This window comes from Thunnus thynnus, chromosome 9, assembly GCF_963924715.1.
Source record: "Thunnus thynnus chromosome 9, fThuThy2.1, whole genome shotgun sequence".
In the NCBI taxonomy this organism is placed as follows: domain Eukaryota; kingdom Metazoa; phylum Chordata; class Actinopteri; order Scombriformes; family Scombridae; genus Thunnus; species Thunnus thynnus.
In genome coordinates, this window is record NC_089525.1 from 23,087,140 (window position 1) to 23,114,123 (window position 26,984).

General features: G+C 39.2%; 1 protein-coding gene and 1 long non-coding RNA gene across 9 annotated transcripts in view; one reads left to right on the forward strand and one right to left on the reverse strand.

The window, feature by feature from the left end:
• enox2 (ecto-NOX disulfide-thiol exchanger 2) overlaps nucleotides 1-26,984 on the reverse strand; it is a 187,776-nt gene that overhangs the window by 119,044 nt on the left and 41,748 nt on the right. For 7 of the 8 annotated variants that reach the window (XM_067599749.1, XM_067599756.1, XM_067599748.1 and 4 more), the window contains one exon: nucleotides 20,482-20,574. In XM_067599749.1, coding sequence (XP_067455850.1) covers nucleotides 20,482-20,515 — 34 coding nt within the window. In that variant the 5' untranslated portion in view covers nucleotides 20,516-20,574. Of the gene's footprint in view, nucleotides 1-11,463; nucleotides 11,612-20,481; nucleotides 20,575-26,984 lie in introns of those variants that run through there. The other variant, XM_067599755.1, reaches the window with a different exon arrangement.
• LOC137189712 (uncharacterized) lies at nucleotides 11,839-12,182 on the forward strand. Its single transcript, XR_010929712.1, has 2 exons — nucleotides 11,839-11,941; nucleotides 12,035-12,182. It is a non-coding gene; the product is annotated as an uncharacterized lncRNA (long non-coding RNA).

Here is a 26,984-nt window from a genome sequence, read left to right on the forward strand (position 1 = left end):
AACTGGAGTTTTTAAAATAAATACAGGCAGAGCGCCCCTTTCTTTACACAGATGTAAATTACAACAAACCAGAGCATAAGCAAATCCAATGACTAAGATTACAAAATGTGGCAGATTTGATAATTTAGCAGATTTTCACATTTAGCAATAATCTGCTGAACAGTATATGTGTATTATGGATAGGGTGGAACAATTACTATGTATCTCTTCAGTCTATCTAGGGACATTTTAGAATGATATAATCACTTGCTGATGTTTGCCAATGATACCCAATTGTGACTAGTGTTGTCATGATACCAAAAGTATGACTGATATGATACCTGCCTAAATATCTCGATACCAGTACTGAAATGATACTACAGCAAAAAATTAAAACAAAGCAAAAAAATAAACCTGATGTTTAGCAGCTTGAAGTGAAAGTTAATTTTACCAGTGTGCATAGCAGAGATGCAGAGATGTCTGACACATTGTTATGTTAGCTAAAAAGCTAAAGCCAAATTAAACAGTTACCATTGTCCTTAATTGCCTTGTCAAACTCCGATGGAAAAAGTTTGCTTGTCACAAAATAAATCACACTCGTTTGACTTATATGTGAGGGCATGTAATTATGTTATCAATCACATTCCCTAACCTGATGCTCTTTGAATTCCTCGAACAGGTTGGCATGTCTGTTGGCGAGATGCTTTGCCAAGTTAGACGTGTTGGCTCCTTTGGTCTGCACAGGTTTAAAACATCATCATCACCATGACAGACAGGCTTGTGGTGTCTGTGAGCTTGTCCTGACTGTCGGCTATGTAAGCGAAATAACGCCATATTTTGCTCCGTGTGTCTACTTTGTAAACAAGCCATGGACAGTCGGCAAGAGCACTTGTACTTACAGCCATGCCTCTCATTCTTTCACTATATGAGAGGGAAAAAAACCCCAAAAACAAATAGTTGGCATGCCCACTATGTCTGCAGGGAGTGGAGAGTGGAAGCAGAGCACTGCACACACACACTGCCCCGCTGTCGCACATCAACAAAACGGCTCTTATTAAAAAACTGTCTTTCTTGAACTACTGGTACTAATAAAATGGGGCAAAGAACCATTTTTAAGGGTACTGCAAAACCTGTCTAGTACCAGTATACCATGCAACACTAATTGTGACTGATTCAAGTTCAGCTAATGATCCCAACACATCTTCACCTTTAGAAATCAGGCGCACTAAAATGCTCCGGTGGCCCTCAGGAGGGGGAATTCATCATTCTGCTGTTGGCCAATTTTCCCTACCTAGGCACTTCAGGCCTAGACCCAAACACACGCTGCTGATTTATTGGCATGACATATTGGACATTTCAAGACACAATATATCAATGTGCTTCAAGAGAAACACACTGATATATTGCACAAACCTTATAAATAATCCTCCTGTAGACGAGCAAATTAAAAGAATACAATGGAGCATAATAAAGGATTCATATTTCCATTTCAAGTATTTATAGCTCACACTTTGGACTATAAATTGTCTTGTCCTGTCTTGTTGTTACTAGTGAAGACTGACCAAATGCAGATTAAACCAAGTAAATATTTCAAACCAAGGCAAAGTATGAGAAACAGATACTATTTCACTACAGCCCCGGGTACTCCTCTAATTCTGATGCCTTAGAGAACAGTTAACCTAATACCTAATATCCAGGAGGTTCCATTAAGTCCAGAAAATTCTGTGGAACCCCTAGTTTGCCTGTTGGTGATGCTGAGCTGAGCTGCACTGAGCCTCAGCTTGTTGCCCCTGGAGCCTGGACCAATTTTCTCTCAGCACAGCTTCGGTCCAGAGACCACACTAACAAGCTAAAGCTCAACACTCATCGGAAAGGGAAGCATTTGGACACTCACTAGAGGCCTGAAAAATGCAGGATGTTGGTGCAGCCCTCAACTTGGACACAATAATTAATCTTCATATCGATCTACCTCCCTGACTTCTGTTGGGGCAGGCACAGAAAGCATGACTGAGAACCTGCAATATGCTTCAGCTCTCAGAGAGGAGGATGGGAAGAGGATTCTCCTCAGCCTCTCCTCCCACCCAGCTTCACAAGCACACACACACACACACACTTTATCATCGACCTGCCTGTGACTCAGGAGAAATTGTATATGTCTACGAGGGAGAAAACAACTAGGCAGGAAGAAATAGATATGTATAAAATAAGTTGGTTCGGGGTAGAAGTTCCAAACAAAGCACAAAAGGTCACAAGAGAAATTAAGAGAAAAAGGTTAAAAGTAAACAAGGTCAGGTCAATAAAATCCAAATAAACAAATTTAACCAAGGTAAAGAAAAAAAACATTCCTCATATTTCAGTCCATTTCATCTAAGAGCTATAATATTTGACAAGTCCTTGTTTGGGGCATACAAGTTTCTGGATCCACTCTTTAACCAGTCAAAAGAGTTTCTGAGGCACAAGAGGCCTTCTGATGCTCCTCTGAGTTTCTCTTGCACTAGTTTCTCGTTACCACCAAGCCTCCTCTGACAAACTGCCCACCAGCCTCTGAAATATGACCCAGTGCCACTATAAACCCAGAGCCATAGCTGATTTGTGAATCCAATTACCTCCCTGTCTGTAATGGCTGTGTTCAGTGCCATGATGTTAAGTCAGCTGTTGTCAGCATATGTCCTTAAGGCCACAGCCTCCATGTTGAATGACATTCACCATCTAGGGAACATCATCTAAATAACCATCTTGATGTATAGCAGTAAGGGAAGCTGGAAATGCTGTGGGAAGCCAAAAACAAAAGTTTAGTTTGCTGGCACAAACACTGAAGTAGAGGTCAAAGAATATTTAAAGATGTATAGTCCTACACTGATTGAGAGGACTTGCTGCCAGAGGATGCAGAAATATAATGCAAAGCAATGAGCTGAGGGAATGGATTTCTGGCCACTGATCTTGGCCACGTTCACATTGCTCATTTGTTTTTGATGGTTTCTCCCTCACACAACCAGTCAATATATCGTTATCAGATTATTTAAACTCTTAAACTCTAACATTAATCTCTCTGTCAGCCTCAAAAATCATGTATTTGTTGGGCGATACTCCTACAGCATTTTGTGGGGAAATTTTTTTCCAACAGTTTATAGTACAGACCTGACAGTAAAAGAGGAGACAGAGATAGTTTGATGGCATGCAATGAAGATCCCCATCTGGACTCTAACCAGAAACATTGTGATTACAACCCCCAGTCCACTTGGATGCCCCAGTCTCAGCATTTTTTGTATAACTACAATAAAACTGCAAGTAAGATCTTTTTCTCTGAACATATGCTGTTTGCCTACCTAAGTATAAGTTCTTGGGAGTAGACTAGTAGTAGTAGTAGAATATTAAGGCTTTGTCAGAATAATAAGATGCTCAGATTTCACAAGGAGTATAGTGCTATAGTGTACAGCTATTAAGGTAGAACATTGACAGAAGCAGATGGAAAACAAATGTGCCCAGAAGTAAGGGGTAGCTCAGTTATATATCACATCAAGACAGCTAAAATAAAGCAGGGCTTGTGGCACATTTACTTAAGTAAAACTATTTTTGTGCGACATGTGCTTAAAGTGCACTACCATTTCCTCACTGTTTTCCAACGTTTGCTAAAGCACTTTTCATGTGAGGCATGCAAACCAGAAAACAGCCAAACAGGTGCACTGACATTTCATTTGGCTCTAGCCGTAGGTTCCCCTCACCGTTTCTTTTGAGTGCCTGTTTCACATTAGCCCTCGAAAGTTCACTGACACTTCCCGGGGGGGGGGGGGGGGGGGGTTAACTGTAATTTGAGCTTTAGCCACAACTTCTGGTGTTGCTTCCCTAAACAAGGGTTAATGAATAGCAGGAATGTTGGGGTGTTTTTACAGAAAATGAAGGTAATGGTGTACTGATCAGATTTAGGTATCTATACTGAAGAAACATTTTTCTGGAAATTCACCTGGAAAGAAGTGAGTGGTCAGCTGGCTGAGATTCGGTGCTTGTGGAACAGTAAATTTTGAAATGGGTGGACATTTAACAGTCATAGATAATTTTTGCATTAACCTGGAGCTGAACCAGAGTGGATGACGTGATTCAACAATTTCAGGAGGGGCTATCCACCAAAAACTGTGTGCATATGGACTATTATGAAAGAATTGAAGTTACAGATGTGAGGAATGTATCATTAAAGTGACATGCTGTTTCAAGAACTAATGGACATATACATTTTTTAAAATTTGTTCCTCACAATATGAGACCGAGACAAGGAAGTGTCCGGTCGTCAATGTGGATGTCCTCAATTCAACTCGCCATGACCATGACGCTGGGAGAGCTCTTTAGTTCACCAAATGCTGACCTCAGCTGGAATTCCAATGGTCCAAAATAGACGGCTATATTTTAAAGAACCCCGCTGAAAACTACCCCCACATCCCCTGTTCAAAATGTTACACTGGTGTTGTGTCATCCTCCCATAACTGCTGACCTCCCATTCCGCAGAAAGTGGTGGAAAAAAAAAGTTACTGAACTAATATTGGCCAGTAAGAGGTGCTGAGTGCAGAAAAAGCCTTGCATTTATCTGGCAGCGGGGGTCTGACTTTAGCCAAGCTCAGTGCAGTAAACATGCAAGTACAGGGCTTCCTTTGAGCTCAAACACCAAACCTTTCAGAGTAGTTCCAATGACATTTGAGATAGGAGTTTTTTTTTCCTGCGCTATGAAAGGTTCTGCACAGTGGGGATCTGTGAGTATGAGTTTATTGATGTTAAATGGGGGGAATGAAAAAAAAAAAAAGACCCAATACAAAATTCACCACATAAAATGTGTAATGCAAATGGAAAATTCCTGGGTTACCATAACTCTACCTGATTTTTTCCACAGAAGGCTAAGTCATCATGTAAAGATGGTTGAGAGTATGAAGTGATTAGTCTTGCAGACATATTCTACCCATGAAAGCCCTTTCATTCTTTCAGTCTTTCACTGAGAGGCAAAATGCCCCCATAAGACAGACAGCATACAGAGAACCTCTGCTACCCTATTAATAATGCATTCTCTGTTACACTCTGTCCATCCATTCTGGTACCATTTTGTTTTCATGCGTCTTTTTCCCCCTTTAAGCCATTCCTTCTTCCTAAAGTAAGGGCCATATAAATCTGGGCTCTCAGTCTCTATTACAGTAGAGTGATGGCTGCTTTCCAGACAAGCAATCTCTGGACACCCTTGTTCTCTGGTCTAAACCACTGAACCACAGTCTCAGCTTTCTCCATTCTCTCTATGGGAGAAATGTTCAACATATCAATGTTTGGAAGAACAGATTTCAGCAAAGAGGGTCAACTCCTCCACAGCCACATATATTACTAGGAAAGCAGCAAAACTGCAATAAATGTCATGTAATTTCCTGCAATAAATTTAGGTTCCTCACAAATAATTCCACAGTATATGCAATAGTCGATTCTTATGATATTTAAAGAGGAAAACAACAAAATCCATACACCTACCTCTGCTGTTCATAAAAGTTAGATTTAGTGGATCAATTTATCATCAAGTGCTAAGGCTGAAAATGTATTGTAATACAATCTCTGAAACAGCAGTGGACACAGGTAACTTCTGAGGTGTACAGCAGTGGCGTCCTACATCCCTCTGGTGATTCATCATGCCATGCGTTGTGCTACTTTCAATTGCTTCTCTTGGCACTGCTGGTATAAGAGAAAAATGCCACCGTAAAATTAAAAACTCCGGTTCATTCTGTCTCTGGGGAATGCCACATTGCCAGGTAGGTGCAATATTTCTCTGACTGTTTCACCCAGAGAGTTGTCCTCCTCTATCCCTCAGCACACTGAGGGATAGGAGGAGGAGTACAGTAGACACAGCTACAAGTGCATGTCTGCACATTACAGTGACAGCTGTGCCTGTGCTTTCAATTGTTATTACTAAAACCCTAGCATAAGCGCAAGTCCCTGAGGTTAGCTGGGATGCTGCTGTCTTATTTTTGAGTTGTAAGTCAGTCAAACATGGCAGTCAATGCTGACAGCATGTCTACAATGATTCTCAGTCATCCAAACCATAGGATATCTGTAAGAACCAAACAACTGGACTTAATGTTTGGTATAAAATATATTTTGTCACTGATACAAGAGTTATATTGTTCTATTTTTTTTTGCTGCTCAACCGAAATAATATAGCTCATAGGGTTCAGATTGAGTCCTAGCTCAACAAAAAAATCCCCTCAGGCAGTTCCTTATAAGCAGCACAAATTAACCAAAGACAATGCCCATGGGAAAAAAAAATCACAATAAAAATAATAAAAAAAACTTCTTTCAAGCAGTTAAAGTTATTCATGAACTTAGGGTTGGGTACTGAACTCGGTACTTTTAAGGGTACAGACCGAATTACATTGGTACTACTGAGTACATATTCACGTTGGATCAATCGGTGCCAAATTTTGGTATCTTGAGAGTGGGTTGTGTTCTGAATTCGAATAAATATTGATAAGATTCCTTATGAGCCTTTCAACAAATCTCTCCTAGTTTACTGACACACGTGCACCTGAAAATTCTCTCCTGTGTTCTGTTTGTACTTTCAGATATCAGCCTTATTACACTCTTTCCTGATGGCTTTTACTGCTGATGAAAACATTTCCCGCTGCTGCTGCTTCATATTAAAAGCTTTTAAATAACAAAATAATGACTTTTATTGTGAAGAATTTATAGGAATTTAAATGTGTTTATTGCTGAGTTAGCAGAGCTACATTAGTGGTGCTATTCTTCAAAAAAAGAAGTCAACACAACAAGATCTGGAGATATTTGGAGCTATTTGTTCAGTGGATCAGTTAGAAATACTGTAGAGAGAAACAGTACAAGCAGAAATGAGAGATGTTTGATGAAGAGCTGCAGACGACATGCTCTTGACGTGCCTTTTTAGCAAACACCACATCTCCAACAGGTAGCCTAAACAACTAATTGTACCTTGTTTATTATTAAATTTATTATTGTTTATTTTACTTTACACAACCAAATGTTCTAAATAAATAACAATATTTAAAGTGAGACACTTGGACTTATTTTTTACAACTGAAATCACATTTTTGTTATTACAGAGAGAGTGAAGTAACGAAAAAAGGTATCGTAGGGCACCAGTGGCGAATTCCAGGTACCAGTACCAGTATCGGTTCAAATGTGAACGGTACACAACCCCAATGAACAACACAAAATAACCACTACAGTATAAGTGGCTTTCCTCCCAAATAAACCAGCTTTGCTCAATCTCTAGAGTTACAAGTCATTCAAGTTAGAAAGCCAAAAAACTGTGACTTGAAGACCCAGAATTGTATCATCCATAATAGTGAGCCTTTATCAAGTCCAACAGAGCAAGTACACTCATGTTTAACAACGGATAAAGTTCCTCTTCCAATGGTGAGTCACAAGACATGTTGAGTTTAAACTGCATCATAGTTAACTGGCTGACCTGATTCAGCACAAGTGAATTAATGTTTACAATTGGATGTAAAAGTGTATGTGCCTGAGACAGATGGGTACGAAAAACACTGCTTATTTTTAAGTGACAGGAGCTCCATATTCAACATGGCAAGTCATCAGTGTCAAATGTAGAATACAGGCATCCAATATTTGTTTTAGTCTACTCCAGCACCCATGGGATTGCAGATTATAGAAAGTGTTGAGACAAATGTAGAAGACTGAAGTCTTCACTGTATGTTTTTGAGAGCAGATATGAAAATGTAGAAAAGTTGTAGAGCAACTCCCTGGTGAACAGCAAAATCCAGTGTCTTCAAACTGCTTCTCTATTCTCCTCTGCTCAAAGGGACTGTCAGCAGGGTTTAACACAGCAGCACTCCCTCCACAATCCCATCTCATACACTGCTCATACACAGCAAATGCAGAATAAGGCTGATGGCTCACTTCATCTTTCATGTAGCTCCAGAACTTGCTGTTGCAGAGTCCTTAGCTCCAATTTAAAGGTTCCCTGTGTGGTTGCTTATCATGAAAGTGATTAGAAATGAAGAGCTCTGTCAGTGATATGGTTGGAGCCCCCAAGTTGGTTGCCTTCAATTTGCCAAGCTCTCTTGGCTACTCAATACCAGATGGCAAGTTGAACTGCTGCTTCTGCCAACGCTGCTGAACCTCACAGGGTCCTACCACACAAGCTAATATTCTTCAACCTGAACAGATTTTACTGTCACTTTAAGACTGCTGTTGTAATTCAAAAGCTTAACAATTAGACCAAGTTAAACAGGATTTCTGTAGGGCACATACAAGTGAGCATTAGACACAGGAATAAACAACAATCATTACCCTACATTAGCATGCTACAGAGAATTGAGATGAGTGGTGAGGCAACAAAACAATAAAAGTTATTACACCAAAAGTCTAAAACATCAGTCCAACAGATGGTGTGCTGGAGTGATAGCACCACATGAAGGGGAATGACATGACAAAAGCAGCCAAGCATCTGTTAAAAGAAGCATCTAGCCTACACAGTTTTCCCCGAGGGAGCTTTATAAAGCTTTTGTAATGAATGGCTGGCTGTTTTTATTGAGTGTTGAGGCTAAAACCACAAAAATTTGTGTTTCATTAGCTAAAAAACAATTTTGAAGTAAAACCTGTCAAAACATATCTACACAATAGGTAAACAATAATGCCACCTATTCATTTATAGCATAACTTAATTGAAACAGTTGAGCGCCAATAACTGACCAGTTCATAGTGTAAATATTTTGAGGAAACTTTCAAAATTGATAGAACAAAAATTTTATGTGATTCAATTCTATTCTGTACATGGCAATTATTTCATCACAACTTTATTTCTGTCTGTAGACATGTGCAACACCATCATCTACTGTAATTGGTGGTGGTAAACAGAAAACGTTGAAGTAGGACATCAGTAGGGTTCATCACAACTTCATAAGCCAAACAATATGACTACATTTAGAGGGAGAAGGATTTAAGAACATTCAGGGCTCAGAGCTGCAACAGCCATGGAGCTGTATAAGAGGAAACCAAAGACATCATTTTGTGGGAAAGCACTGCCATTTCAGTTGGTTCACTTTGACATGAGCGTACAGTGGTCTAAATGTGGCAAACTGTTTCAACAATAGTGATGTAAAACACTATCTTAGGGTACTCAACTAGTCACAAAAGTCATGAGGTTTCAAAATCCACAAGCAGCTACTTTAAACTTATGGAAAACATGTACTGGACTCCACACAGTGAATCATAGACTCCACAGGGAATCTATTCATGCTTTTGACACACTCAGCCGGTACCAGCTTTTCAAATGTGAGGATTTGATGCTTTTTTGTTTTAGACTGTTGGCTAGACAAAACATTTGGAAACATCACCTTGGACTCTGGAAAATATAGTCTACTTTTTTCACTATTTTCTAACATTTAATTGACAAAATGATGAATTGAGAAATAACTGACAGATTAATAGGTCAGGAAAACAACCATTCATCGCTCAGCCCTCTGCCAATCCCGGGGGTCTTTCTCACAGATAAAGTTGAGCTTAATCAGACTCTCATTGAGGTAGCTGTTTTCACTTAACACAAGCAGTTCATCTATGACTCATATTTCCACTTTGTTTTTAGCTTTTTCTTTTGTCACTTTTGAGTTTTTTTTCCCCTTGACAGCCAGTGCCATGAGAATTCCACTCAGTATCCACAAATTGTCATACACTAACCAATTAAAATTTGAGCGATTCCAAAGCTGCCAAATCTCCTCATATTGTACAGTAGTCCACTCTGTATCCAACCTTAATTTGCTCTGCAGCACTATCATCCTATGCCAAAGAGGGCTGAAATATTTAAGCTGCCTTTCAAGCACTCTATGTAGAACCTTTAAATCTCCTCTCTCTGACAGATCTAAGCAAAGTGCCCCCCCTCCCTCGCACCATTAAAGGCAATCTAAAGATGCTCTGCCAATTGATCAGAAAGGACGAGCTCAGTGTGGAGGTAAATGGCTGTCACAAGGCCTGATGGACCTTTTCTCTCCCAGTGGTCCAGATGGAGGCACTCGACCTCCATTCGCTCACTTTGATTCAAAGCATGTTTGTGCCTCTGGATGGGAAGGAAATAGAGGAGAAGAGAACTGATCCGATCTGTCTGTGCAAGATAAATGACAGCGTGACAGAGAAACAAAAACCTTCCAATCTGAGAAGGGCAAGAAACATTTTCATCCACTGGACAAAACCACTAGCTTCTTTTTTTTCCAGGTTATAATGCCATTTTTTATCTTAACTTCTCATTATCAGACTACATGTTACATTTTGAATGTCTGACTTGTGAATTTTTAAATCACTGCACTTAACATCTTAAAGCTCAACAATAAGCTTCATTGCAAACTTGATCTTACTTTACTAAGATAACTGAAGCATATTACTAAAAGTCAAAAAGTATGTTAAGAATTTATTGTAACTAACATGAAGTGGGGAAACTAGATGGCTGCATTTGATTTTCTTTTACATCAGTATACTCAACTGCATTGACAAACGGCAAATTAATGTCGTGAGACTAATCTTTGACAAGCCATTGCTTTTATGAGCTAAGGGAAAGTAGCAATTATGAACATTTAAGACAAAAAAAAGCTGTGGGATATCTGAGGTAAATTTACCATGACTATAAACAGAGGAAGCTAAAAACCGGTGAACAGAGTGCCAGAGTAAGCAGGTTAATGTGAGAGTTCAAACAGCATCCTCGCTTAATTAGATCCTGGGAGCCCAGAGAAAATGTCCCATTTAAATTGAGCGATTTGGGAATAAATGACACAGAAATCTTTAACAGTTGGACGTCGCAGCAAAGAAACCAAACAACTTCTGTCTGGAAAGCAAACAACTCCCTAAGCCCCTGCATAATAGGCCTATCGACTACAATGTGACTCACCGAGCTCGATTATGCTGCCCAAATATAATAAAAAACCAAAATGAATAGCATGTGAAAAATGTGCTTTTCACCAGCGGTGATCCGGCGTCAACGTGGATTAAATCCATTCTGAAAACTTCATCCATAAACAGCTGCAGTAGGCGTATGTCAGTCAAGATAATAGCTACCGCTGGTGTCTATTGTGCTGATAAGCAAGTGTAAAATGTGTACAGGAAATTACTGGTGATCATTTATCACCATCAAATGCTTAGACACACAAAAAAAACAACCCTACCACACTGGATAGACGGAGCACCGCTCTTCTTATGCGGTCTAAACAGCTGGTATACGCCCGACAATTACGGACTAAACAGGACAAGAAAATCTCTTAGCTTGCTGTTATAACTTATATCACACAATATAGAAATGAGAGATTAAATGTGGCAAAACGCCGCATAACTCGTGCGATAACTGCCGTTCAGTGATACAGTATAGCCTGCAGCAACACAACTACAGATAGTCGGTGTGTGTAGACAGAAAAAAAAACATAAAAAACAACATAACATCTCCGCTGTCAACATATGCCGCGAGAGGAGGATAAAACTTGAAACACGTACCTGTGTACTGCAAGAGAAACATTGTCCACAGAAGGCGAGGTGCGATTCCTGTCGGTCCTCCTGCTGTAGGACGAAGTGTACGAAGTAAATCCTTGAATGGAGACTGTGCCTCAGTCAGTCCGCTCCGCTCGGCAGACTGGACTGCAATGAGAGCAGCCAGTCGAAGCGGGACCTTTTAGCTACGCCAGGCGAGCCCGCCCTCTCGACGTGCTCGGTTCGCGACTGAAGCAGAATACCAGTTCGCTTCAGTCACACGCGGCGAGCAGGCGAACGGTTTTGACTGAAAGGGTGTCTGTCGGTGAGTGCTGGAAAAAAAAACAAACCCAAAACCTGCTCCTCTTTTGCAGTCTGCTGTAAAAAGCGAGCTCAGGCAGTTGTCATGAGAGGATGCCGTTTTCGTGGAGAGGTGCAGCCAAGGCGCCCCTACGGTAAAAAACATCGAACACGCTGCTCTCAAGGCGACATAAACTAGAATTTGGTAAATGTATTTTTCTTTGCATCTTCCGATCTGCATAAATGCTGAAAAACGAGCTAAATCTCCAAAACTTTTGACAGCTGCTGTGCTTTTCAGTAGGTGTCATTCTATAGCTTGCCAGTTGGAGGAGGAGAAGCATGGAGATCATCAGTTCAGCACCAATGCTTAGCATGCAGACTGCGATGAAAGGCATTTCTGTCATCCCCGAGGATCGATACACTCTAAAATAAATATCGTAAATGAGTACTTGTCCAGGTTGTTGTGTGTAATTAAGGCATTTATAAAATGCGTGTGAGACTCTACTCTTTTAGTTGCAGCTGTAGTCTCTGTAAGAGCTACTCTGAGCTCAAGTGAATAGGTATAGTAAGACCTTGTGACGTCTAATGACCAGTATTTGTTTGCCCACTTGACACAAAATAGTACTCGCATTCAGCCAGGTTTCCACATTGGCTCACAATGTTTCCCATCTAATGGCAGATGTGTCTGACAAATATACACCAAAGTAGTTATATTTCTGCAATCCTGTGCTCAGGATGTCAACAATATATGTTAAAAATTACTTCTGAGGGCTTGAACACTGTGTTGGTCTGATCAAAACACAGCTAAAAGATTAATTACACAAGGAAAACAGCAGAGCAAACACTATTATGCCTCCATAATTAGACACAAGCTGTGTACAGAGACGTGAAAAATTGTAAGTGAGAATGCTATGAGATGCATCACTGCAATGGTCAGCTGAGTGCTCCATCCCTGATCTCATAAACTCCCTTCAGTCTGCTTCAGACTGGCTTCTGGAGGACACACCTGTTCAATGTTAATATTAGTCTAACTTCTAATGGTAAGAGCATGTCGAAAAGTTTTAATTAAATTCACGTTGACATAAGCGGTGTGCTCACTTTAGAAACATTTCACTTGACACCTTGCAAAATTCTGAGTATTTGTTTCTTGTATTAAGAGCATGCAGGCCAGCATACATAGAATATACAGAATGTGATCTCAAAGCCAAGGCATGTATACAGTACACACACAGACACACATTCACACATGCATGCATACAGACTAAAATTGAGGTTGCGTAGTTCAGGTCAAAAGGCCCTGGACACGTTTAGAAAATATCTGCTGGATCAAATTATTTTCTCCTCTGACCCACCAATAAGTCTGTTTCCACTGCAATCACAAAATAATTTCAAAGGTAAATAAAAGTATTTACCAGAGGCCAGAGTGCCATTCCCCGTTTTCAAAACCTCAAAATTGCTCAATTTCCAGTCCACTGTGATGTCAGAAGAATGCTATTCTAAAAACAAGGTGCTGGTCTGATTCCAAGTATCGTTATGACAGTACCTTACTACACTGTGTTTTCCATCTATTGTCAGAAAATGTTTTCTCTAGTGACTCTATAGACAGTTTTGGCTGATTTAGAGAAATAAAACAGTTTTTTGTCTTTGGCAAACAGCATTGTTTGCTCAGTATGCACAGTTATTTCCTGGTGATATCAACTGCAAATGTACAATCAGCCATTGTTGAAGGCTAATTAGGATATATATAATAAGATTCATCTCAAATATGGAAAGTAGACTTAAAAGATCACCAGACAGCTTCCCTCTGCAGGTACAAATTAACAAGAATATGGATAGACTGACTGTCTGTCCCAAGGACTAATCAAGGCGAAATTGAACTGTTTCAGGCAACTAACCCATAGTGCAAAATCTATTATTCAGGCTAATTTACAGTGAGAACACTTGGAAAGATTTCACAATGACAATGACATGACACAATAATATGGGCATCTGTCTTCCTCTAATATTTGGATGACAGCCTACCCTTTGAAAAATATTGGATGGACATGGTTATATTCACTGCTTCACATGATCTGTGAAATAGATAAGTTAGAAAAATAACAAAGCGCACACGTCAAATTTAAAAAGGTGCAGTGTGTAGGATTTAGTGACATCTAGTGGCGAGGTTGCCACCTATGGTGGCCGTGAAACTCGTAAAAAACACGGCAGGCTCTCTCTAGAGCCAGAGTTTGGTTTGTCTGTTCATGCCTGCTGTAGAAACATGGCGGTGCAACATGGCGGGCTCCGTGGAAGAGGACCAGCTCCCTATGTAGACATAAAGGGCTCATTCTAAGGTAACAAAAACAAAACAATTCTTATTTTCAGGTGATTATACACCAATTAAAACATACTTATGAATATTATATCCCATTTCTGCCAAGTCTGTTCCGCTAGATGTCACTAAATTCCACACACTGCACCTTTAAGAGACACTTAGCATTAGCAGACGCAAACATAGTATTATCAGTCAGGAGTTATTTATCATCTGCATTTAGGAACATAAAAAAAGCCACCGATTGATGGCAGCCGTTTCCACTGTCCACGTTTTCACCAGAAAAGACTTGTCATAAATAAACTGAATGTTTTCCGGGCAGAATTCAATTACCCCTGTCAGCCAGTAGTAATGAGTAACAGCCAATGCATGCTCTCATTCAATTTCAGTGTCCCTAGGGAATGATGTTTGTCTGATGTCTTGATTTTTTTTTAACAATGATGTTCTTTCTGTGGCCTGCTTAGTGTAGCAAAACATTCAAATCAAACACTAATTTGACTCTGTGCCTCAGCAGATGAAAGCGGCCTTCGTTTGCTTTTATGGTTTGTATGAGAACGTGTGTGTTGGCAACATTACAGCCCTCTTTAGTCAAATAAACTGTCTGACTTGAAAGTGGGGTGAAATAAGTAATTCTGGCTTAAAGATTTCATCATTTCTTACAAAAAAAATATGAAGAAAAATTGCATATGAGAAGACTACACTGAGGCCATATGTTCTATAAATCATGAGTCCATATCGTCCGACTCATCTCAGCTTCACATATAGAAATAGAAATATATAGAACAGCTGACCCAGTTAGATCTAATCTGGTGCTCAATACATTTGTTTAGTTAACAGGGAAATCTCTCATACAATGAATAATTCAAATTCAATTACTGCATAATAAATGGAAGCTGAGCCTCATCGACAACTATCACAGTAAAATTTTAACAAGAGCTTTGAGAGGCATAGACTTTTTCTTAACTAGCATTCATTTTATTCAGTATTTCCCATTTCACTAAACGACATTCATGACTATTTGTCCCATGAGATGTTGGCAGTGTTTGCCTTTATCAAGTAATTTGCCAAACCACACAGTCTTGTTTTGACTTGGTAAGAGTGCACCATGCTGTATCAATATGCCCTTTCCAGTCAAACAACAAGGTTCAGGTAGCTGCTTCACGAGGCCTTCAGAGAGGGAAAGAGGATGATATTTAAAAAGGTTCTGCTGAGCGGAAAGCCTATCAGTTTAAAGTGACTGCAGTGGTATTTGGTGTCGTCCATTTTGAGATCAATGAATGGTGTGTTTGTAGCACAGGCACGAGTGAAAAATGTCATTAACTTCACTGCCCTCTATGGAGGAAGACAGCCAGTACTGAAATCTGTCCCGAGGATGGGCGACATCTCTGTCTTTTGAGGTCTTGCTAGTTATCTTTGACCTCCATCTTCCTTAATCCTTTTCCTTTCTAATTACCGATCCTTTCCTCTCCTCCTCCCTCCTTACCTCACATCCCTGTCCCCTGACTGATGGTTAGCAGATGATCATCTGGACAGGAAAGGTTGAGGTGACTCTTAAGTCACACCTCATTAACAGAGCTTCACAGTGTCCCAGTTCACGTACTGGTGTATTCCTTGGGTGAATTTAATGAGTTGTGGAGGAGTGACAAAGCACCATAAAAAGGTAACTGCAGCTGTAGTGTTTTGAGTTACAGAACCATGTTTGCCATAGTTTTTGTGATGTGAGAGGAGGGAGTTACTGTAGGTGCCTTTGTGACAACAGCATCTGTTGTGGAAACTGGATTAGACTAAATCCAAAAGGAGGCCAGGCCTACCTCGAGAGAATTTTTCCCTAGCATGAATATTGATGGAAATGGGTCTCAAACAGAGTGCAAAACAACTGTTAACCCCTTTGCAATGTTGAAATGTTGCCAACAGCACTTGCTACCTCACCATCATTCACAGCCAGAGGATCACTTGACTCAAAAACCACTCGTGCACTGCCACCAATATAGCCACAGGAAGAGGTGATGACAAATCCTTTTTGTTACAACATTTTGCAACATTACAACGCTGCATTAAAATGCTACAAGTCCTCTGATACAAGCAAAGGCAATTTAATGAGAGCAAGTGGGCACTGTGGTGCATTTTGGCTGTGTTGTACAGTAAACTGGTTGTGATTCCTGGCACCAAATATACCATCAGCCTTACACAGGCATCAAACGTGGTCCCTGGTCAACATTAACATAATGTTGCCTGCCAGACCTCTATCTCTGACTAAGAGGTTAAAAAAATACATGATAAAGAATGTGGGATAAAGAGACTTTGGAGAGCTGAAGGTAGAAATTTGATACCCTCTGGGTTTGAAGAATGATTTTTGAGTGTTTCATGAGAACATACCACTTATTTATCTGCATATCTATCCATTTATCTAAATTATGTGCTGACCTGCAGATACAAAAACAATTATAAATCTTAAGTTCAAGGGGGCTTGCTTAATGTTTTTCTCAAGTTTCCTTTTCTAAGTGATCCCAAGTATTAGTCATAGTATTGGTCATCTCTCTCCTGATGACTGTCATAGTGAAATATGTAGTCAAAATGAATACCAAACAGTTACTGTAATGTGGGTCAAAGAAAGATGCCAAAACAGTCACTGTGGAATTTTCTTTTGTCTTTAAGAATGCAGAGACTTTTTTGTCCTCATCAAACTATTGACACAGGAATGCATGTTACACAACATTGTAACACAATAACAAGCACAAATCCCCAAATAATGGAGACCGCATACTGTATACCTTGCTGCCAACCACAGTTGCATCATGTTGTTTAAGCCTAATGTTTTTATGAGTAAAATCTCTGATTCTCTTCTTCTCTTCAGCCAAGCAGCATTTCAAATCATATTTTATTAAATCACTTTTTGAATGTGCTGCCACTGTAAATCTCTTAATATGACAGAAGCTGGTAACAAACACTGATGGACTGTCATCAACTATTTGATGCTACACACTGCAAAATGTTTTATTCCTAACATCGGAGGAATCTTTGCAACAAACGTCAGTAACATCCGACCCTTTAGAGATATTGTTGTAATTGTTGCCTGTGGTATGTAATATGCATCTTCCACGATATTTATTTTCATTTTGGCAGCATCAATGAAAAGGAACGTGTTAACTCTAAATGTTAAGCTTATAGGACAGTTAATCAGTGGTTATGATTGGTGACCACTCGATTTAAAGAAAACTGCAACACAGCTAACAAAACAACAGATTTTTTTCAGTCATAATTGATTTCATTCATATTTTATGATTTACTAGAAATTTCACCATATGAAACCTTGGACCTAGTCTCACGTATCTTTGTGCAACGTTGGCTGAATGCAGGATTACACCCCCTCCTATTGCAGACGGTTGTGCAGTGGGGGTTGGTGTGCACAGAATTTGATTAGTTCAGCCAATCCTGTGCGTACTGTGGATACTAAAGCAAATGATCTATCAACAAAGGTGTCCTTTCTTTTTGTTCCTGCAAACCAGACAAAATTAGCTTCTAGTTAATAGACTGGTCTTAGGTCAGTGTTTAATTAATAAAGAAAGAGACGGAAAAACTTGACATCTTCATTGTCTCACAATCTGACCTGAGACACCTTTAAACTGCCCGGCGCTCCTGAATATAGGGAGAAGAAATTGCTAGATAATTAAACCCTCTAAAAGGCAAATATACTAGATACTGTAGAAAAGTCTGCAGTATTTCCACGGTGAAGAACGAGAGAGGATACAACAGAGAGAGCAGACCAGACGAACAGGAGGGAGGGAGAAAGGCCAAGTATCAGACAGAGCATTCATTATCACCTGACTGACCTGCATATTGCGCTGTGTGAGAGTAATGGGAAAGGACACACTCATCGGCCAAAGCCCAGCAAGAAAGGTGCTTTTCATTCCCCCTCTCTTTCCTCTCTCTTAAGCAATCTGTCAGTTTCTTACTCTGTTCAGTTTCTACTCTCGGACAATGTACTGTAGGATCCCATTGTTTTTGAAAATACAATAACAGTTCACAGATACACAGTGACGACATACCTAATGAAATGCATATTGAATAGCCTCTGTATTGCAGTTTCTCTGAACACAGTTATGTAACACCTAATTGTCTATTTATTGAGGACTATTATACAGTGTTACTTAAATGCAGAGGCAGCAACAAAAGCAAAATTCTAAAGCAGAGTGGCAGGATATCTGGAAATATAATAAAGACATAGTACTGTGGATGTTATTCAAACCAAGCATATAACCTGTCAGAGATGGAAAGTACCTTACACAGTCCTGCAGTATAGCAGAAGGGAGCTGAATACACTCAAAGAATGAATGCATGGTCATGTGAGTGGCTTAGTTCCTATAAGGATACGGCTCAGACCGCATATTTCTATCGGGTCCCGATGGGTCCTGTTGGGTCGCGTCGGGCTCGGGCCAGGTGTCCACCCTCTAGTTCCTATTTTATAATCTGCATCCAGCTGGTAGAGCTGAACGACTCAAAAATAAACTCGCTATTGCTGAGCTTAAAATACGTCTGCAATGGGACAAACTGGTTTATGTAAACTAAATCTCAAAGTTGAACATGTCTCCCACTGAACAAGTTAAAACAGTAGGACTTACAGTGTCCAGCTTGGTGCCTTTTCTCCAAGACATCCAGTAGTAGTGATTGAGCCGATCTCTGTCCAGAATATGCACTTAGAAAAATTTTGAACTTCTGTAAATGTAATGGCTAGAACGAGCCACAGGACTTCTGTCATTGAGCACGATGTTGATTATGAATAATGTTATATTTTATCTAATCTTATGCAAATTTAAAACTACATGAAGGCTAACCACAGCGTGGCAGTTTATGTTGCTTACAGTCCACCAACATATTTTCTGTGCTGCTAAAACCCACTAGCTTTGTGCTAACTACTGCAACGTACAAGAACAACAACGAAGGAAGTGGTTCTTCTTCTTCTACTACTTCTGCTTCAAAACTCTGTCACCTTATTCAGAGAAACAAAGTGATGGCGGAAGCTGTACAACACATCCATTAACATCAATACTGCATTAAGAACACTGGATCCCGGAAAACATTTTAGATCAGTGCATCTTGGAATATAAACATTACCTGCCCAGAAATGAATTTCAAATTAACCTGTGAAGTGAATTAAATTGAATTATAGTCAAAAATAAATTGTTGGGTCCCTAATAACCAATACAAAACAGTTAACAGAAGGCTATACCCAAAATAATAAACATAAACAATCTTGTAAATATCAATTGACCTCTCACACATGTAGTAAAATATGTGGCATGATGGCTCGGAGGAAATTACTTATGTTTGTCCCTATACAGTGTAGACAAGTGCACCATATTTGTTTTTTACACACGTCTAAACAGTGCCGCGAAACTGTAGGAGCATAGGGGGTCTGAGACGAATTATTTGATTAATTTTTACTCTGTGCATGTTTACACTCCTGCCTACTTTTTGATATTGAGTCGATACAGTGAAGTACATTATGTACTGAAATTAATGTATACACTAAAGGCAATTTATTATTTTGGCTGGTAAAAAATATGCTTGTCTGGTGGAATTTTTTCATCTACCAGTCCCCTTGACAGGTGAGTCAAAAAGTTAATTTCGGACACTGTGTAGAGTATATATAATAACTGACAAATGTTTAAGCGGCACGCTTGAACTGTCCTGTAATGAAGCATTGCCACTGATCTCTTTATAACCTTGTAAGCAATTATACACACATCAACAATGTAATCTCTGTTTCTATTTAACAGGTGTTTGCCTTCATGCGAAAGAACAACTTATCCGGATCTGATAACTCAACAACTAATCCCTGACATTAACGCTGCTAAGGCTTATTTCCACAGGGAGCTAAACATGCACATACACAACCCTACTGTACTACATCTATTTCAACAAAAGCATCCTTCAAATTGTATTTTTTATTTTGTGATTTGTGTGACAGAGCGTATGTGTGTGTGTGTCACCGCTTTCCATGTCTGAGTCGTGTTTGAATCATTGGTATAAGCTTGAATAAGATGTTTGAATCAGAAGCCTTGACTCTATTAACTGAGAGGATGCAGCAGAATTTGATGTCTGCACAAAAAGAAATGAAAGTGAACATGGACAAAATAAAGATGAGTTAAGGAGAATCATTCAAATCCAGGAAAGAGTATTGAGGATTCAGAGGATAAAGCAAGTAAGAAGAAGCTGTTGAGAGATATATAGAAAAAAGCCCTTTAGTGTGACACTGACTGTTATTGGGGTATGATGCAAAGATCTGACCAGCAAATCTTTTTTATGATTTGACATCTCAGTAATGCAGCTTTCACTAGAATGGCTGCTTCTGCTGCACTGAAGAAAAAGTCATTGGAAACACTTACATATACAGTGCACACTTTCACAAACAGACACACGCCCAGGCTTCTTACCTGTGACTCGGCTTGATCTGTAGTCTTTGTACATTCTAGGAAGGCAGCGTCGGTGTCGTGTGTGATCCCAGCTTCTCTGGTCTTATAACAAATCTGTTTTGGAAAACAAAACCAAGGATAACAAAGATGTGATCAGTTTCAGTTTGTTCTATTCATAAAAATGCCACAGAATAGTTTCTTATACCACAACTCTGCAACCTGACTTATTCATTCTGTAGTCTTATTCAAGGACACTGACTGAGGGGAGTGTTTAAGAAGAGCAAAAGTAAAAAGAGCTTTGTCTTGAATAGACAGAGAAGACAAACAGAGGAGAATGTAATTCATCCGCTTCTCCAAGAGGTACGACCTCCCTGCTTTGTGGAGCAGAAGCTCATCCGAGTCAAAGAGGGCTCTGAGGCGCGGGAGGCTCCCATTGACTGCACTATTAGCCCTCAAACTGGGGGATCAGCATAGAGGAAATACAAAACGCTGCCAGAAGGATGCACAGAGAATTCTGTAATGCATTTCATTCCACAGAGAGGGGCCCTGAGGGTGCCGTGATGACCAGAGTAATTGGCTTTCTCCAGCTATGATAATCTGCATCAGTCATGCCATGCCAACACACTCTCAGGCCACTGAGAAGGTCACAGTGATGCCCAAACCTCGCTCCACTCTGCTGACAGCAGCCCTGAATTCCTATTGAAAGAATAGACACACATTTATTCTGAAGTCTTCTGAACTTTGGGATTTGATTTGTGAGACTTTTTAAGTGAGCTTCTTTAATATCAGTACTTTTGACATTTTGACTTGGAATTCACTGTACTGATTGTGGTCCATACTGATAAATGCTAAAGGTCAAAGATTAATGACAGGCAACAATTACTAGTCAAATTGATTCATCAATGAAAAGAAAATTAATCAACAACAATATTTATATTTGTTTAAGCCATTTATCAGGGAAATATGCTAGACATTCTTTGGTTTCAGCTTCTTCAGTGACAGGATTTGCTGTTTTTCCCTGTTTTACATAATTGCAAATTTAATATATCTGAATTTTTCATTTCATAAAAATGTACGTCACTTTGGATAAAAGGGTCTGCTAAATGAAAAAAACGTCATGTAAAAATGTAAAAACAGCTATTTGAAGACGTCACCTTGGGCTCTGGGAAATGGCAATGGGAGCTCCTTTTACCATTTTCTGTAATTTTATACTATATTAAACAATTTATCTACAATAGAACCTGACTGATACTGGATTTTTGGGGCCGATGAAAAAAATTCTGATATTGATATATTGGCCGATATTCTTCTTCTAATAATAATAATTATCATATATATATATGCACATATTGGACAACATATATGCCGATACCAATATATTACCGATATATCTGTGACAGGCCAATGTTAGCCAATAAAGTCAACCGATATATCAGTCTGGCTCTAAAAAGATTAACTAATAAAGGTAATCATATAACTCATCAACCACTACACCTTGTGTCACAACTTCAACAGGATTTAATGGCGCATCAGTTATATTATTCTCAACCTTACATGTCGAGCAGTGATAACATTCTCATCACAGTGACTGACTCAACAATTTGGACCTCTGTGAGCATAAGACAAAGATTACAAAGTTTTTAAGCCTGGATGCTTCTGCAACATATTTGAAGTTCGTCAAAACTTCAAAGACACACCACCTTCTCAGCCCCCTAAGCAAGAGCAACACTAAGTTCAGTGCGTCAGTACACACTGTAGATTATAACAGTATCCTTTTTTTTCCACTTGTATTTGTTTGTAGTATAATAAAAATAATTAATTAGTCCTTAGAAAACACTGCTGACCTCCTATGACGCAGTAGAGAGAATCTGATAACATTAGATAAACCCTGGGAACACACAATATAGAGAGGGGACATAATAAGTGAATGTGCAATTGTTTCCTTTTTTGTACATGGTTTCAATATACAAAACAATGTAGTCTGTAATAAAAGACTGCTTGGGAAATGGGGAAAACAGAAATAAGATTACAACACTGGCTTGTGTTCAGATATAGGCTGCCTTTAAGCATGAATATTATCAAAAAGATGAGAGGATTATTTAAAAAGAAAAACATTACTACTACCATAACTAAAAACTTAATTCAACACATAATTGTCTGCAGCTCTTGTTTTTTTACATTATGGCTTCTTAGGGCAGTGTTGTTGAAATCCAACACAACTGAGGGTGCGCTGACCCATGATTTGCAATAAAATGTTACTAATCAAACAAATGGAGTGCAGGTAACAAACAAAACCACAAATCATAATTTTGTACAAAATCATACACCCTAAATCTGTCTTCTTAAAAAGTTTAGCAGGCAAGGAAAGACCCAGATGATCAGATGATGTTTGGTAGCCAAACAAATGCAAAAATAATCAGACCCATTGTTATTCTATTGTCTTTACACATTACAGTACAGTAGTGCTGTTAGCCTTGTTGTACAGTTGTTGTTGATTTGAAACTATTGGAGGTGTTACACTTTGAGGCAGTGAAACTGCTGAAATCGTGAGCAGACCATTTGCAACAGTAATAGCAACCACAAAATCAAATCAAGGCCAATGAGAAAATGCACATACACCCACTGTGAGGACAGAAAAATAGGCCACTTATTCACCATCAAAATGGCATTAGCTTAAACTTCAGAAGAATAATGACAGTTATTTTAATTTGGGAAAATATCTTAAGGCACCCATTTTCCCCATCATAGTTGTTATTACCAACATTTTTCATTTCTACCCACTTAGCTCTAAAACACTTCTCTATAGTTAGGAAAAAGCAATAGTTGCTAACTTGGGGAAATGTGTCCACTAATGATTATGAACGAAGCAGAAGTCTGGGAGGGGAGACGTTTCACACTGGCCTTTGAAATTAGTCTCTGAATTTGTGATTCAGATCCAGCATGCAATATATGAGCTTCACAGTGAGGACAAAAGCTGAGGAGAGAATGTTCTACACAAAGTCTTATGCAGACACACTTGCTAAGACCACGAACAGTATTAAAATGAAAAGACAGATTTTCTTTGTAGAAGAATTGTTTGTCAAAATGAGGAGGAAGGTGCAGGCATTCAGCTAGTGCAGCACAAACTGCGGAAAATGATTTAAATGATGATTGTTTGGTTTGTTTAATTTCTTAGTAGTCAAAAATATCTCAGGGGTATTGGCTGCACTATTGATGACTGTTCAGGTCAATAGAGCAAAAAGGAAACAACCATTGACTGTCAGCCAGAGTCTACACAGTAGAGTCAGGGGCGGGATGACGGCCTGCAAGACACGCCCCCTCAGCCATACGGCTGCCTGACAAAGGTTTGAGAGTGGCTGTTACAGCTGTCAATCATGATGTCACACCCCCTTTTTATATAGTCAAATAACTAATTAAAAACAAACTTATCAGAAAAATAAGCACTTGGACATACATCAGTGTGATAAGAACTACCTAAAATGATAGAAACCATCTTTGGGAAGAATTTATTTGACGTGTGCTTTGATTTTTTTTAGTTTGGCTCATGTTCTATCCACTAACATGGAGGGGGCGGGACTTATAGCCTATAATGCAGCGAGCCACCAGGGGGCTATCGAAATGTTTTGGCTTGACTTTTGGTGAGTTGTCATGACGACCATATTTAGATACAGTCAGTGGAAACAACATCAGTTCTACTGCTTCAAAATGCCATTAGATGTGAGGTTTCTTGTGCATCCCCTCCTACAGATATTTATCATTCAGACAATGTTCCATGTGTTTAGCCTTGTGTACATATGTATTTTCATATGCATTTGCACACAGTTGAGTGCATTAGTCATCTTGATGAATGCATGAGGCCAGACACCTGTGTCTAGCCTGGATTAGAGAGTCCCCTCAGTGAAGCGAGGATTATCGGAGTCAATTGGCCCCTATAGTGATGGAGACGGGAGATACCCCATAATAGCCCCAATAGGTCCATTCATCTTTTGTCTCCACAGCAGGGAAACAGCAGCTAGGGAAGGCACAAACCAAATCGCCCTCTGCAACAATTCACAGCGTTGGATTAATCATACCAACTTCACAAGAACTGATCGGTACTTCACAAGCAGCTCTCTTGTACCTTTTCTTTCCTGTAGCTGTCCCTCAGCCTGCATGCTTATCTCTGTGATGAAGTACCTCATCTCACACTCAGGGCCAGCTAAAGAGGGCTTACAGGTTTTTACATTTGTCTGGAAATCATAAAAACATGTCCACCACATCAAGTAGGGTAAAAAGCCTGACTACTACAACTACACAAACTATGGGCTTCACATGTGCATCTACGGGTGTGTGAGTGTTTTTGTTTTTTTTATATTTTAGCTGGTATTAGAAGTAAATTGTGATATTTTGCAGAAGATAATCCGTCTCTGCTATTCTGGCTTAAGTTCATGCTTCATTTTGAAAAACGTCAATCATTTTTTACCAACAATGCATTACCCAAACCTTCAAGATGTCAAGTGACGAGGTAGACATTTAACTACATGTGTACCACTAAAACATATAAAATTAAAATTCTTATTTTGTTCCTTATGAACATCAGTCTTATTCATTCGTGGCCTCTACCATCAACCAGGCTTTTAAGCAACAATCAGATAAAAGCTCATACTACTTATTTCTATAAAATATCTCTCTTGACCTAAATGTTACACGTAATTTTATGCAGTCTACTATTAAATCCTTGAACATAGTTTCTTTAGAATGCCAAACAACAGCGTAAGCTGGTGTGAGCATTTTAGGGTATCCACTATAGCTAGGTAGGGATAGATATCGAGAACAGGTACTAAATTGGCACCGGTTCCTGACCGGTTGTTGTTAAGCTCCTGGACAAACAGTGCTGCTATAGGTATTTATGTAACATTAATTCATTCTAACATAGCTGATGCAGGTGGTGGTAATGCACCTTAATGCTGGTTGCCACTTGCCATAAAATGGACAAAAGGAGAAGATAGCACTGCACAGCCAGCGGCAGGCCAAGGAGACAGCCACCAACCAGGGTGAGTCTGAGACGGACGCAGGAGCAGGAAAGCTGCCCGGTGGAAGAGAGGTCTCGCCCGGGCTCGTCAGGCTCCGAGGTAACGCTTTCTTCTGCCTTCTGCTTAGAAGTAGTGAATTTACAGCTCAAAGCAACTTAATATGATATAGTCTCTGATTTTTTTTGATATCGGCAAAAAACACTAACACTAGATATAATCATGATATCACCCACTAAGTAGTTAGCACATATTAGCTCTGAGGGCTAACTAAACGTCTTTTAAAAGATGATCACATTACTTTTGTAGTTAAGACATTGTACTCATAGCTTATGTTGCTGCTTCCAGCAAAGGGCTGATGCATAAAAGTAGAATACTGAAGGATTCATTTACTGTAATTTTATTGTATTTATGTGTATAATTTAACAAATGGGAAAAAGACACAAAAAAGGGGTGTTGATAAAATAAATAATCGTGTCTGCTTACTGGGATGTAGCCTATAGTGTAATTCTGTGGAAAAGTGGATTTAATGTGCTGTTTCTTGACATAACTAGGAATAGGACTGCTTGAGAATGCAGGTATGAAAATCCCAATTGCTTCATATATGAAGTAATAGTTTTCATTACTAAAACCAAACCACATCTTCTGCTTTAACCATATCCAAAACAGAAATGTAAAACTGTAAGACTATTATGATGCTTGTTGTATTGCAAACCTGGAGGCAGAGCTTTAAATTAGCTTTTGTTTGTACTTTTTACACTTAAAGGAAATAAACTAATTTTAACAAAGAACACCAAAGACATTTGTACCAAACACCGTCAAGGTACACACATTGTATCTATGAAAAATCAGAATTACATATTAGAAATGTATGTGTTGGTTCTACATTACAAACACAGTAGTAGAAATACTTACACCTTTACAATCCTACTACCAGATAAGCAAGCAAGAATTCCCAATTCGTAGTGAGTATTATGGTTTTACACATTTGGATGTCACATAGATGTCACATTTGGGTTGTGGGAAAGACAATGCTTCACTGGATATAGCTGTGTTGTCATGTTTGTAATAACATGGTTATTTCTGTCATCCTTCCCAAACTAACAATGTGCAAAACTGAGCAATCTCTAAAACCAATCTCATTTATATATTTAACTACATATCATAGAAATAATAAAGTATGCACTACAAATATAGCCACAACTCTTCCCACGCCATTGAAAACATATAATCATGTGGTACAGTATTTGTTTGTTAATGAGCCCCTGCTGATATGTTGAAAAGAGGACAGTCTGTCAAGCTCTCCTACACACAGGGAAACAACATGTTGGAGAGATGGCAGCACCACTGTGCTGCAATATGTGAAGCCAACATGTAAACAGTAACAAATAAATTTTTAAAATGAATACACAGAAACACTAAAGCAGTCATCTGTGCCTGCTGGGTGCATTTCTTGAAGATGTGCTCATAAATTTGTTTGTCATAAATGTTCAAATCATTTCATTCAGATAGTGA